Source organism: Anser brachyrhynchus (genome assembly GCF_964034855.1).
Source record: "Anser brachyrhynchus genome assembly, chromosome: 4".
Taxonomy (NCBI): Eukaryota; Metazoa; Chordata; class Aves; order Anseriformes; family Anatidae; genus Anser; species Anser brachyrhynchus.
In genome coordinates, this window is record NC_137698.1 from 68421712 (window position 1) to 68437262 (window position 15551).

Here is a 15551-nt window from a genome sequence, read left to right on the forward strand (position 1 = left end):
CCAAATCCTTCTTTTAGCATAACCCCCCTAACATGATGAGGCATCAATTACTTTTAGAGGCATACAGTGTTCTCCTGCCCTGTCAGCCTGTTTTGTGTCTTCCCCTGCAGGGTGGTTCATTTGATTACATTATCATACAGCACCGTAACTCCCTACCGATCCCTCTGATAGTGGTCAGCGGGAGTCGGTGTGCTCTAACTGCAAGGCGAGGCGCTCTGCTTTTATGTGTAAGCAGGTATCCTTCCTCAGGGGAACATTCACTGCCTGGAAAGACAGGGTACTTTAGTCTATTGTAGTCCAGATTTTTGAAGAAAAAATCCTTTTCCTGTGATACACATGGAAAAAAAAAAAAAAGATTTTTTCATGTGTAGGTAAAAAAAAAAAAAAGAGGAAGGAATTCACATCCTACCTAAGGCACGCTTTGCCATTATACCTGTTTTATACATTTGTCTGTTTAAAAAAATAAATAGCAAAAAATAATTAATCAATTTTAAATACATTTAATATAGAATAGCTATCCAGTTAAAGCACATATTGTTTATTTTTTATATTCCCTAGATTTTTGTGGATTAGATTTTTGTGGATTTTTTTCTTTCATTTTATTTTAATAGGAATAGAAAAGATTTATAACCCTCCAAGTTTACTCATGTAAACTGGATCTTATCTTAAGCAACTGGCAAGCCCAGGAGGAGCCTGTGGAGGAGGATCCCACTTAGTGGGCCCAATCTTGCTGTGCTGGGGGAGATGCAGCTTGGATTCCCTACGTTGTCATGCTGCGTTTTAAACTCACAGTTTAAGCTGCTTATGAAACACCGTTCTTTGGGAAGAAAGTTGCTTTTGTTTGTCTCCTTTTCTCTCTCTCTCTGCCTCTTTTCCCTGTTTTCTTCAGGCAGTCGCTCTTGGCTGCAGTGTTACAGGCTTTAATGCAGCTCCCCTCTCCCTTAGGAGAACCACTGCCCAAAGACCAGCGTGTGGGACCCCGAGCCGAAGCAGCGCATCCCCGCGGGGACCCCCCTTCACTCACACTGCTAATGAAATTACAAACCAGGCTGCAACAGGGAGGCTGTGGGGAGGCAGAGGGGAGGGAGAGCTCATTCCTCCTCCCTCTCTGCCTCAAAGCCTTTTGCTTTCCAAGCTCAAATGCTAGCTGAAATCTGACGCCTGGACTGCATATGCTGTGAGACGTGGGCATGCCCTCGCGGTGCACTGATTTCCTCCGCGGCTTGGAGAGCCAGAGCCGTGCTGAGGCTCCAAGTGGAGGAGCCACTCCATCAGGCAGCGAGTGCCACATCACTGTGCTGCCTGCACAAGGGGCTCCAGCATGGTTCTGAGGGTCCTGCTCCTCCTCACCGGGCTGCTTAGGGCCACAGAGCCGGCGCCCCGCTGCGAAACCGGCCAGGAGACCCTAGGTAAGGATAACCACCCCAAAAGCCCCCTTTCCCCTCTCTTTCCTTCTACTGCAGATGCGCAGAGAAAAAGGCTCAGACTTCAAGACAAGAGAGGCAGTTATCACCCCTACCTAGAGATGGGGGTTCAGCTCCTTGGGAATCTGCAGCACCCCTGTGATGAAAATGGGGTTGTGCTTAGGAAGCATGGATGGGAAAGCAGGCAGCAGTGTGGCTCTGAAACAGAAAAGCAAGCCCGTAAAGTAAGGGAATGTAAAGTTTTCCCATCACTCTCTTTTAAGGCCATGTGCAGATATGTCTTTCTGTCAAATTACAGAGTCCCCTGTCAGTAGGGTCCCCCTTTGTGTCTGGGGAATGCCGTGGGTTCTCCCCATCTCTGGCCTTGCCTTCTAAGAATGTGGCAGTCAGATTGCAGGAAGGTGAACTTTCGACCTTGTGTATGTTTTTCTGCTTAATAAAATCTGCTTACGTTCAGCTTTAGGTCACTTATATTATTTTTTTTTTCAAGTCCAAAATATGAGAAGATTTATTAGGATGTGACAGCTGGAGGGTGTGTTGTAGGTTGCTATAAGCAACGTGGAATTTGTATGAATCGATTGGCTGGAAGGACAGATTTGCCCATTAGAGTAGAGGTGAGATAGGAACATACTGCTAAATGAGTTGAAAGCTCTTGGTTCAGTAACCAGTTGACTAATAAAGAAGAATATTGAATAACTTTTAAAAATATGTGGTGGTTTTTTTTACCAAGTGGGCTTAATTCAGATTTCTTTTATGTGGAGACAGTGGGGAAGTGAGTGTGGAGTAATTCCAGTGTAGTGACAAGGTCAGTTCCAGGAAAACTGTAAGGGAGAGGAAAACTATTTTCAGAGGGTTCAAATTCAAAATGATTCAGAAAAAGACTTAGTTTACAGGAATACAGGAAAGTCAGTGCAAGTGACCTTTTCGTTACCCAAGGAAGTTCAGCTATGCTTCAGTTCTTAAATATAAGCCATAGACTGTCACTGACACTGAACTGCTACACAATGCAACCCATGTGCCATGTATTGCATATAATTTGAGAGTGCTGTTCCCATGAACATCAAAGTGAGGTCTGCCACAGCCTGAAGGGATTTTATTTCTGGATAAAGCTGCACAAAGAGAAGCGCTGTCGACTATTTATGGCCAATTACAGGAAGAGGCTGTGTGGTTTGCAGCATGCCCTTTCTCAGAGAGCTCTGATTCTGCTCCAGCTGATCAAAGTTGTGCTCTGGGGTATTATTAATCCTGGTGGCTGCAAAAACAGGGAGCATCAAGGGTTAACTCCGTGGCAGGTTGTTTTCTGTGTGTTTGCAACTGTGCTCTCTGTAGGGAAGGGTGTGAGTAGAGGCAGGTGATGGAAACACAGCTTGCACATGGAAGGGCTGGACTGCTGAATATGGTTCTAGAGGATGGCTGATGGCAGGGAAAGTGAGCTGACAGCATCATTATAGGGTGTGCAGTATGAGAATGGGGAACACTTCAGATTAAGGGTTGTTGGACCAGGAATGAAGTAGCAACCTGGACATGCAGAGACCTGCCAGCTTTCCTCTTCCTTTTCCAAAGGGGAGGTAATGTCATGTATGGCGACATGAAAACAGAGGGGACTGAAATGCTGAACCTGTTCATGTCCAATACCCAGCAGCAGTAGGTTATGCCTTCAGCTGCAGTGCTGGGAGTGCCTCCCTTTTGGCAAGTGCAGATCTTGGTGGATCTCAGTTCCCAAGAGCCACAGTGCCCTGCAGCAGGAGTGCATCCCCGAGCTGCTCATGCAGGAGAGGGGGCAGAGGGAAGCAGTGCCCCCGACTGGCTCACAGCAAGCCTGAAGCTGCTTTTGCAGGCTTCTCAGTGATATTTGCTCTGCTGTGACTTTTTTTTTTATTATTATTATTTAATAAGAAATCAATCCCAAACTAGGCTAACAATACCAAGGTCCTCTCAAAATGCTTTGTGCCCTCCTGCTTAGTAAAATAACAAGATGGTTGTTGTCATCCAACCCTACAACAGGACACTCACTAACACGGGACACTAATTAATGTGTGGCAAAGGCATCACTATCATATGGCACAGGCATCGTACAGCATGTGGAGAGCATTTTGAGTAGCAGCTGGGGACCACAGCACTAAGAGAGGAGAGATCCCATCTCAGGTGTGTGCTGTGTCCCCGGGGGTCAGAACTTCCAGACCCCGATGAGTTTTACTGGCCTTTTAGCCTGTAGTTTGGGTAAGAAAAGCACAGCTTGGCATGTTGCCTTAAAGGGAGCCAGCCTTTGGCGGGGGGAACTAACTGCACAGGTTCCTGCTGTATCTGAGCGTCACGCACCTCTCTGAATACCGATGCATTCCGGCTGGGATGAGTTAAACGCAGCAGGGAGAGCAAAAATCAAAACAAAGCAGAAGCGGGCTGAGGTCACATGCCTCGAAACCCTAAAGGCAGCTGATTTAGCTCGGCAGGGCGGTGGGAACACCCGCGAGCTGGCCCCGGGGTGCCACCGTGTGGGCTTTGGGCAGGCACGGCGGCTCTGGAAGCAAACGGGATGCCTGAGCAGCTGCCTTGCGGTGAAATCCATCCCCTGCTCCATAATTCAAGTTTTTCTGGGGTTAGGTGGGACAGCTCATTAGAAGTCACTTGTGAGGCTGTCACCGAAGCTGCTGAGGTGGGAGAGCAGCTTGGCACCAGCGTGCCACCTCCTCTCCCAGTCCCTTGGTGTTTCCCCCCGGCTCTGCTCCTGGTCCCCTCCTGAGGGTCTCTGAGATTAACTGCTGGGGATGGGAAGGAGCTCCCTAAGCTACAGCAGTAAGATCTTCTGGAAAGCCAGACTGACTGAAAAAGCAGCTTCATATGCAGGCACTATGCTTTTCTCCTCCCCAGCGTTCCAATCTCCACAGTATGCCCTGCTTCATTGCAAAGTGACAAAGGGAAATGTCATTGCCTTCCACGAGTTTCAGGCTGGCCCCAGCTTCGTGGGACCTGAACATTTTAGTTCAGCTGCTGCGCACATTTTTTTTTTTTCCTGCTGAAACCATGCCCTTGTCCTCACACAGACAGAGCTTCTCCAGCTGCTTGTGTGCTGCTCCTTGACCCCAGGGCTAGCGGTGCCACCTGGGTCCCTTACCCCACTGTACCTGGCATGAGCAGAAATGGTTCAGAAGTGTGGCCACAACACCCGTGTGGGAAAGCCCAAGCTGTAGGAGCCTTGCCTGCTTGGACACATTGAGATGGATGTGTCCAAGTCTTGTCAAAACAAAAAAATGCAGAACTACATCATGCATGCTCACAAGACAAGAAATTCCAGCTCTCGTAAACCCGGATTTTATCATCAAGTCATGTGAGCTGTTTGGATTTCCACCAGTGGCTCTAGTATTTTTTACACTAATATTTCAGCAACACTGATCTTTGGCTACATTTAACACAGGAAATGGGATCAGAAACCACTGCTTACATGGGAAAAGTAAGCTTATATCAAAAAATAAGCTGTGGATCTATCTTTTTACTGCTGAAATAGTTTATGCATGATTTTAATCTGAAGATGAAGTTTTCTTCAGAATACTTTCTTAGATGTTTCTAAAGTATGGGTGTGTAAACACACAAAGCAAAACCTGCGAAAAAAAAAAAATCTATTGCTGTGAGACACATCTAGGCTGCTAGAAAGACTCCATAGCACTAATCATTAATCCCCTTTAGCATTTCTTGACATCACCTTTCCTGTCATATAGCCAGTTTGGGGTTGTTCAGGGCTAACAGCTACTATGTTCCCATTTGGGCTGCCCAGGCCGTGTGAGAACCCTTCCCTCCTCAAACCGGACTGAATATTGCATAAATGTTGTGGGTGTCATAGTGTGAGGAGGTGCTGAGCATGCAGATGTGTCAGGAGGTCAGCTTTTTGTGAATATCGTGTGTGGGGCTGGTGGGCTTTGTCCTTATCTGTCTATAGGGCTCCTGCCCCTTCTCGTGACTGCTAAATCTCATTTGGACAGTGACCATCTCACTTGGATGCAGCAGTCACATGTCAATGGAGCTTAATGATTTAGGGTTGGTCTGTCCATTGCAATTTCAATCCCTAACATTTCAATCCCTTTGTTTATCTTGTTGTAACTCCATTGATTTAGTTGGCACTATTTCAGTTTTACAGGGTTATCAGAGGACACAACAATTTGGGAGACAATATGAAGCTAAGCCATGGCTTTAAAATTCAAGTGTTATTAAGATTTTAGTTGCCTGTTGAAGTAACTAGCAATCTTTTGTAACATTAAAAATACCACATTCAACCAAAACTCAACTACTTGCAGCAGAACCAGGCATGATGTTAATTACAATCTCACACATCTAAACTACTGAAAAGATAAGGCTATGCTAGGGAGCTATATAGACTGCTTAAAGAGGGCAGAATGATATTTCAGTAAATGTTTTGGAAAGATTGTGGAATCCAAGATAAAAACCTCAGTTTGGATGCAGGCCTATGGCATTCAACAGCATTGAATTTACTCAAAGTCTCTGAGGTAAGCTTTTGGTCAAAGCACTTAGAGAGTGGGAACTGAACTGTAGACTATATATAATCACAAAGTAAAGCTATAAAAGTATCACAGCTCCCCATTACCAGCCTCATAGGTGGTTTCATCTTTCTCCAGTCACCCTGCCAAAAGCTTGATCCTTTAGAAGATACTTGTAGAGACCTCCTGACTTCTTCAGCCTTCTCACTGTAACAATAGTTTTAACACCAGCATCCCCCATATCTGAGATGATTTCTTCTACTTTTACTAGTCAGACACTGAGAGATGGTTCCTATACATGGCCAGCTCATCTTGGTTCAGAACAAATGTATATTCAAGGGCAGTCCCAGCACATGTGCAGCCCAGCAAGGCTTCAGCCAATTTGGCAGCTGCTGGGTGTTTTTGCTGTTGTTTTCTTCTCGTGTTTTGGTTTCTCAACTGGTAGGTTTTCCCTCAGAACTGGGAAAACATCTCAGCTGAGGCCAAAAAGTAAAAAGAGGAAAAAAAAAAAAAAAAAGAAGGCATTTAGTGGGTTTTATCGGGGGGGGGGGGGGGGGGGGGGGGGTGGTTATCCCTGGAGCAGCACTTACCATACAGACACAGCTGAGGTGGCACAGGAAATCCCATTGCTAAAGGCACCAAGACAGTCTTCTAGACAGGCAGCTGTGCTCTTCCTCAGTTTGTTTAAGGTCCCTATAACTGCAGCTCTATTTGAGTTTCATCTGGATAACCAGAAACAGCAGAGAATTACAGGCCACTGTTGAGGTTGGCTTAGAGCTGTTGCTAAGTGGCAGGTCTCTGAGCAGCTTCACAGATTTGGGGTTGAGGTCTGCAGATTGCACGAGCTCCTATTGCCTGAGGGGAAACCTTCAGCCACAGCCCTGTGATAGAGGCAAGCCTGGAAGAGCTGGCTGCAGCATCATCAAGGTGGGAACACCTTCACCTCAGTAAAAAGGGGTGCTTAACTGAATGCCAAGGTGCAGGTGGATTAGAAAGAAGGGTGATTAATAACGAACATCGGCTTGTCTCTTCCTGCTGTGATTTTGCTCTGCAAAGTGAAGGCAGATTAGGCATTAATCTCTTTCAGGTGCTTTCAGGCTTCTTCGTGTGAGGGAAGAGGGTTGAAAAGAGGTTTGTATTACCACCCACATGTTGGGATCTTGCAAACCACTTACTGCCCATTTGCAGAAGCATCACTCTCCTGGGGCAGTTATAGTAATTGCCAGAGTAGAAGATTAATATCAGGAATATAGTCCTCTTCTCACAAAGGCTCTGATGTATCCAGAAAAATAATTTAATCACGTGGGCTGCTTTATTCTTCTATCTCCTCCAATTTTCCTGGAAATCTTTTTTTTTTTTTTTTTTTTTTTTTTTTTTTTTTTTTTTGTGGCTAGAGATCTTGTGCACTTCTGCCCCTGCACATGTGCCTTAGATATATAGCTGCCTTCTCTCCTCTGCTTTCTGGTTGACTATTTTCACCCGGGACATGTTACTCAGCTGCTTCATTTCTCTGCCATTAGTCCCTTTAGTTCTCCAGTCCTCCTCCACCCTCTGATACCTTACCATGTTTCCTGCTCTTGTTCTCATGCTGTAGCCAGGAGTAAACTCTGGAGGCCAGCTGTGGTTTGCTGTTTGCAGGTGCTGTTGCAATGTTTTGCAAAATGATACAGCCCCACAGTGTTTACACCTTGTGGCTGGTAGTAAGTTTGGCCCCTTCAGTGTTACAACATATATGGACTCCATGAATTATGTAGAACTGCAGAGACAGCAATACTAACATGATCAGAAATTGAAATGCTTTGTTTGGAAAAGCAGAGGCTTTGACTATAAACAGGCTAAAATGAATACATATGTCTTCCACTTTAAAATAACGTTGTAAGAAAACCAGAAATGTGGTAGGGGGTTACTGGTTTGTACAAGATAAATCATCTAATCTTGTTCAATCTGTCAGTCATAACAATGCAATTGTCTAAGCCTTACTGAATGATTTAGATATTTTGAATTTAAGATTGACCCTTGGGCTTATTCCATATCCTTAAGCACATGAGTCTTCTGTTGGCATTGCTCTTGAAAAGGCAACCAGCCAAGATATGGCACTGGAAGTAGCAGTTGAGCTCTATTGTCTGGGTTAGGGTTAATCACAGCAGCTTTCTGCTTTCAGTGCTGAATCATCAAGGGGAAAAAATGTAAGCTTGGCAGTAAAATATGTATGTGCTGCATTGTAGATTTTCAGGCTTGCTTTTGCAAATTAAAACCAGAAGCGTATATTATAGAGAAGGCTCAGAAAGCTTGAAATGGCTTTTCTCCTCTTCAGTAAGTGACTTTATCCATAATCTTAAATAGAAACTGTGCTACTGAAAGGGCTTTTGTACCTCTGGTGGAAAAGCTAAAGTAGAAAAGTAAACATAAAAAATTGAAAAGGCTGTTCTAGGTCAGGAAGAAAAAGGTCTCTCTGTAGCAACCTGCCCACAAATGGGACTATGAGAGGAGGCAGCACTGTCTTCCTCTGAGCCCAGGAAAGCCTCTGCTCAAAAAATGGAAGAGCTTTAGGCTCTTTCAAGCACACAAGAAGCAGCAACTGAAGCCTGCCAAGTTAATCTGGAGGCCTGAGAAATTCTCTCTATATCATTGCTTGTTCTTCTTCTGAAAAAGAGAAAGGGGGAGGCTGAACTCTCCTAGCTGGCTTTGCTGAAGCATGTTGTGACAAGTAGGGATGGGGATTTGTCATTTCTGTGCACAGGGACCCAGAGCCCATGGATGCAGAGCTTCAGGAGGAGAGCGTGCAGCTGCAGCTCTGGGGCTGGCCTCTGAGAGACACGCAGGGAGGCTCTGACCCAGCTACGTGCATCCACACTTATTTATATAAGTACAGGCGCTGGAGAATTATCTTTGGCCCTCACAGAGCCGCACCCTCCCAAACATATGCAAGCATTGGCATTAGGAAACATAGGAAATGTCCAAACACCACATCAGCACACATACGCATTTAAAGCTTGCTTTGTGCCAGACCTTTTCTCTCTTGCTTATATTTGTATTAACTCCTGATAACCTGGAAGCTCAAGCTGCTTCACTTGTGGGTGTTTACATGACAGAGACGTGGCTGATGTTTAGATTATATAGCAGCCTGTATGGGGTTGTGGTGGAGAGAAGTGCCACAGGATGGGCAGAGCTGGCCTCTGAGATGGCAGAAGCTGCATAGACGTCTCTGGCAGAGGCAGACAGGGAGAAAACGGCATGGTGTGCTGAAAATATGTGGGGCTTAACCTAAGTTTAAGACCTAGGAGTCAGTTTTGCTGCTAGTCAGTCAGTGAGACTCAGTAGCTCCAAGTTTGTGAGAAACATCCCAGGCCAAGAAGTAGCTGAAAACGTAGAATCTAAACATAGATTTATCCTAAAAATCTTTATCCTTTATTGAAAGGTTACCCCTGCTTATCACATCCTGAGATGAACAACTTCAGTTGCTACAGGAAAAGTATCTGTTTATGTGGATTTGTGTTTCTCACCTGCAAAATAAATCTATCATCTTAAAGCAATGTCTGCTAATGGGTAATAGCCATATTGCTTTACAGATTGCCTGTCCTAATAAATATGATAAAAACTACAAAGTGTAGAAACTAGGTGGCAGAAAATCTGGAACAAGAGCCGTCTGTCTCTCCTGTATTAACTTCTTTTCCTGCTCACAAAGTGATCCAGACCTCTTGTGAACCCAGCTACAGGATATGACTTAGCAAAGTTTCATGTCTCTTCCATCAGCTATCCATTGCTTCCCAGCACTTTTCCTTCTGGCCAGCTGGGCAGAAAGAAGCATCTGCTAAAAGCAGTCTGCTGCTGGAGAGCCAGAGCAGGGGGAAGCAGCAACACCATGCCCGGACCCTGCCTGCTGCATTTTCCCTTTGTTTCACTCTGCTTGTTCCAGCTTGTTGCCAGAATACCTTTCTGCTCCAGCTGAATAAGCAGAATACTGGGACACCATTGAAAATAGGTTTGTGCCACGTGTCAAGCTAACTGATGGGTATAGCACTCCTGCACAACAAGTGGTATGGAAAACTGTGTATGCCTCAGTTTCATTATTTGATCATTGTATGTCAGTGAGACAAACAAAAAGGACATTTGTAGTGGGTCACAGAGATGGCAAAGGGGAAATGGTTCTTATCTGTGAGAAAACATGAGGGCATGTAGAAAGACCATTCATACTCCCCAAATGAACCCATGAAGAACTGCACTCACAGCACACAACCTTCCAGTCTAACATAAGGGTAGCTACAATACAGTCTTTTCTAAGCTACCCTTCAATGTAATGAAGGCTGCTAATTGCTAATGACTCTGGCTATAACCAGAGATAGCATCACTCTGCTTACTGGGACCTGGCTGAACTACAGCTGATCCCATCCACACACCAGATTTTCACCTCTGTGGAACATTTGGCTGACTCCAGACTTGTGTCCAAGGCCCCACGAGTAGCTTCAGGTGTGATGGCATTAGGATATAAACTAACCAGATTCCAGGAGGAAGTAACATCCAATTTTATAAGCAGGAATAATAGCTGGAGCTCACACTAAGAAGTGATCGCTCCTTTCTCCTTCCCAACTAACACTGCACAAAATTATCCCCTTTGATTATTCCCAGGTGTTAGACTACATAGAGGATCTGGATGAGCTGAGGCTGTTGTACAAATGCCTTGACCTTAGTAGGCAACTCACTGAAGGATCATTCCAAAGTAAGGGAAACATACTCAAATCCTATGACAGAAGGCACTTGTAAAGAACCAGGTATTGTTTATTGATATTAGCATAATGAAACAGTCCAGGAAAGGAGTTTTTATAGCTATATATATACCTATATATATATATTTATTTTTTTTTCAGCTTGCTGATTACAGAACTTGCTGGTGTTGGAGATAGGTTGTTTCTACTAGGTCTGATCCTTCATTTCTTTTATGAGATAATGTGTATCAATGACAATTCATAATATAGAACCAGAGTCATTTCCAATTAAATGTCTGCCTCCAAGATAAAATTCCAGGCTTAATTTTGTTCTCATTAAAATGATTTTATTTTGGCTAAAGAACGATCAGCTGAATAGCAACACATATGCAGATTATTACATTTAAACAAATATGCTGGGAGGAGAAGTTTAAACTCTCCTTAGTAGGAAAATAGAAAATATGTTTTTTAAATGGTCTTGTGAGGACAAATGTTCAATTCACTGAGCAAAGAGCTAGATGCCTGTATTCTCAGTGAGAGTTAGAAGAAAGAGCAACATAGCTAGATTCCCCAATATATCACAAGGCCCTTCAATGTTTAAAAAGCTTAAACATAATGGCTTAGCTGCTATGAGGCACTGATGAAAACAACTTTAGTAACAGTATTTTCTTTTGTTGCCAGAATCAGAGAAGGGTAATATAGAATTGTTGGCTACAGGAGCAAAAGAAGACTCTCCTGGGTCATCAAATCAAGTTCCTTAAAATCAGATGAGCTTGGTTTATGTGACCTAGTAAACAGAAGGCTAAGGGGATCTGACTGCACTCCATAAACACGTGGAGATGGCATGCACCAGGGATTGCAGAGTGCTATTTAGGCTGAAGGACAATGCTGGCACAACAACACATGGATATAAACTGGCCATGAATACTTTTAGGCAGGAAATTAAAAGGCAATTTCTAGCCATTAGATGAGTGAGCTTTTGGAAAAGCTTTCCTGAGAGAGTAGTTGGGAAGACAAATAATTAGTTTCAAGATGTTATTAAATGGATTATAAAATGCAGTTGCTAGAGAGAGGATGAAGTAGTATGGAGAAGAAATATGTCCCCTCACATCCAACAGAGGCTTTATTTCTTTATGAGAAATTTCCACACACAACATTATGTGGGACCAATGGATTTTTTAGGTGAAAATATGTAAAGCATCTTGATACGTACAAGTGGACTCCTGTGGTCTTTTGGACTAAACTATGTTCCTGAATTTCCATGAGTGAAATTTCCTAGGCACATGACTTATAGTTTTTAAATATGTCTAGAAATGTCAGGGTTGCACAGCACAATGCCTATTTCAAACATAGGCCACATTTCTTATACAACTACACCTTATATATATATTATCAAGTCCTCCTTTTTAAAATTGAGCCGAAGACCAGCTGGTCAGTGAGCTTGTGTGGCCGTGCTCTGTGCCTGATCACTGCAGTATGTCCTGTCTTCTTATTAAACTACATTTCCAAGTCTTTGCCTGGATGAAAGTCTCTCTTTTCTGCATGGTTGTGGGTGAACGGGGCTCCTCTTGCCAGCAGCAGGCCTGGGACCACAGGTCAGAGTGCCTACTGTGCCTGGTGTGCAGCAACTGGAGGGACCAGAGTGTGTGCGTATTTTGTGTGTATGTCAGTGTGTATAATTACTAGTAAACATCAAGCTGGATTAGCAGGACAACAGGACAAGAGGTATGTGAGTAACTGTGATCCTGGAATGGATACTGGGGACACTGGAGGGTCTCAAAGTTCGTAACTGAGGGACCAAGATGTCCAAGCGAGCTAGAGAGGAGATCATGGAGCCTGGGTCTTGGCTAGCAGTGAGGCCCTAGGTCTGGACCAGCTACCAGAGAGACCAGTGTGAGTGTCAATGTTTGAGCCAACCGGTTCACCAGTGGATCCAGGGGCCAGCTACTGGGTAGACTGAGCCTAGCTACTGGGGGATCATGTGTGTGTTTGTATGTGTGTGTGTACGTGGAGCTGCAGCAGCCCCAGTGGGACTGGGCAACTACTAACATGAGGTACCATGGATGCTGCTGTCCCATAATGCTATTTTTTTTTTCTTTATTTGCAGGTCAATGCCAAACTGTACAGAAAGGTATGATGTGACTTTTCTTGTTCTACTTGAAAATCTCAAAACCTTAATATTTTTTCATTATATTCTGACAAGATTTCTGATGTTGATGATGTAGTAGGTCTAGTTCCGAGAGAGATGATCTCTCTCACACTGGAGAGAATTTTGTTGTTATGACAGTGGTATCATTTGTTACAAGCCGGAGAAATGAGCAAGAGAAGGAAGCTGAAACACAGGCCCACTACTGTAATATCTAGTAATTTTATGAGACATCTGTTACTTCCTTTTTACCTCTGAGGCTATAAATATAAAGAGCATTTTTGCTTCCTAACACCCCTTAACTCGATTTCTTAAAGTATATTAGATTTATGAGAATATAAATGTAAACACTTTTATGGGCCTGCATGTCTGAGTCAATACCCAGAATGACTTTTGAATGCTTTGGGCAATGTCAATCAAACTTCACAGAGGGGCTGAAGTTTCAGAGATATTCAACTCACAGATTTTATGTGGCCAAGCAGAGAAGAGAGATATCTTACTAATGCCTTCACCACTAAAGAAAAAGTCTATGTGATCTCACAAGTTAATAGTGAATCCATACTCAAAGGTAAGAACAGGGGAGAGACCGATATCATAAATACACTTCTTTTTTTTTTTTTTTTTTTTTTCAAGAAATCTGAGTTTTCATCAAATTGGACTCCAGGGATTTTTTTCTTTTATGGATTCTCGGATATTTTATAAACTCATTATGTACTCTTAGTTTAAATATGATAATATTTAATTGAGTATAAGATAACCTTTCATTTGGAAACCAGGCTTTGTTAATTTTTCTGTTTTCCAATCTACTTGTTAAATTAAATCCCATGTGGGCCAGGTACTCCAGTGTTTTCTGGCCAAGGATTTGCCCTTTCATTGGTGATTAGGTATTGAATTATCAAAATAAATCTTATCTTAAGAGCTGTGGTTATTGATCAGACAACCCTGATGCCCCAGCAAATTATCAGATGCCATTTGAATTCTGAATGACATCTACTTGCATCAAATTGTTCACAATCAATCTCCGGACTAAGCATATTTTCCATCATTTTTTTCTACAAGTGGTGTTAAACGTCAGATTCATTTGAGTGAATTGCAAACTGCCTCCAGTCTACCTGTGAATAATAATGATTTTAAAAGCTCATTAAATGTGTTGTTACTTTGTCAGTGAACTATTCAGTGTTGATGAAGCAAGTCATTTTTCATATGTTTACCTCTTTTTCATAGCAAAATGTGTGGACATCTCTTTAAGTTCTTGTACTGATGTTGCCTATACTCAAACGATGTATCCTAATTTCCTGGATCAGAAGTCTCGAGAAGTGATTGAGTACAGCTCTGAGTACATTCTCATAAGTGTGCTGCACAACTTGCTGCAGGGAGAATGCAATCCAGATCTGAGGCTCCTGGGGTGCTCGGTGCTGGCCCCGCAGTGCGAAAAGGACAAAGTTATAAAGCCCTGCAGGCATGTCTGTGAAAACCTGAAAAAAAATTGCCTCCCTGCTTTTGATGCAATAGACATGGCTTGGCCCTACTTCTTAGACTGTGATCGCTTTTTTGCTGGCGAAGAAGAAGGATGTTTTGACCCACTGGCAAAGCTGCGAGGTAAGGAAGGAGGAAAGCTCTGATGACAGATCTTACATCATCTCACTGAGGTTGACACGTCTACAGCACAAAACCTCTGAGGTTGTCATCTTTATAAACACCTGTAAGGTGTGATTCATTTTGTCCCACTTATTTTAAACAGTTAAGTAAATTGTGCTCAAGAAGCTTCAATTTCTCTCTCTTATATACAAAGATCAAGATTGACAGCTCAGCACTAGATGTCTGGACGCTGCTTTGCATTTAGATAAACCCTGCCCTCTGTGACAGCAGTTTTGACAGCTGTCTATATATTTGAAATACTTTGTTTAAAAACTGAAAATTTAATGCACTCATAAATTCATGACTACTTGACAAGCTCATTAAAATTATCTCATTGGTGATTGTCACAGACTTTTGTTTAGAAGAAGAAGATCCAAATAAGTCAAGACATTTTGAATCACATCAGAAATGAATTTGATCCACCAGATTCAAAGGAAAAAATCTGTAAATTTGTCACTAAAATGTGCTAAGCATGCCAAAGAGCAAATTATAACTGGAGATTGTGCAAAATATGTGTCAGTGTACATATGCATTAGAATGTTTTTTTTGCAAGCAAAATATGCCAAAATAAACAGCGTAGGATGTACTACATAGATTTAAGATTTTGACTGCAGATGTATTTTCTAAAATTCTACTGCTGAAAAAGACATTTTGTGGAAAGGTATAGGCATTCATAAAATCCTCTGTTTTTAAACACTGATTTACAATTTCTCTTTGCAGGAGAAGTAGAAGTTGAAGAAGATTTGCCTTCAGACTTGCCAGCAACTTTTATTCAGTTTAAACACCATTCATATGCCCAAATGGTGAGCACATTGAAGAAGACTGCTTCTAGATGTTCCCACATTGCAACAACTTACAGCATAGGTCGCAGTTTTGAAGGAAAGGACCTTTTTGTGATTGAGTTTTCAACCAAGCCTGGACATCATGAACTACGTGAGTTATATCAGTGTTGATTGCATTGCTTGAGGGAAATCCAGGAGATTATCCATCTGAGTGAAAACAGGTTCTTTGAACAGGATATCACTTAAACTGTAAAAGGGGTTGACTCAAAAACATTTGTCATCCCTTGTGTTCCTGAGTTACGGTGATGGCTGATGAATCATTGCAGCAACTACTGCACAGTTGCAATGTCATAACTTTATGAACTAACTTT

At 42.9% G+C, this 15551-nt stretch overlaps 1 protein-coding gene and 1 long non-coding RNA gene across 2 annotated transcripts in view; one reads left to right on the top strand and one right to left on the bottom strand.

Moving 5' to 3' along the window:
• The first annotated feature begins 1136 nt into the window (after positions 1-1136).
• Positions 1137-15551, top strand: part of CPZ (carboxypeptidase Z) — a 33608-nt gene continuing 19193 nt past the window's right edge. The window contains exons 1-4 of the mRNA XM_080590823.1: positions 1137-1409; positions 12722-12745; positions 13985-14359; positions 15119-15331. Of these exons, the coding sequence (XP_080446949.1) occupies positions 1322-1409; positions 12722-12745; positions 13985-14359; positions 15119-15331 (700 nt within the window). The 5' untranslated portion in view covers positions 1137-1321. The remainder of the gene's footprint in view (positions 1410-12721; positions 12746-13984; positions 14360-15118; positions 15332-15551) is intronic.
• Positions 5151-6843, bottom strand: LOC308194661. Its single transcript, XR_013950789.1, has 2 exons — positions 6502-6843; positions 5151-6387 (listed from the first exon to the last, which is right to left on the bottom strand). It is a non-coding gene; the product is annotated as an uncharacterized lncRNA (long non-coding RNA).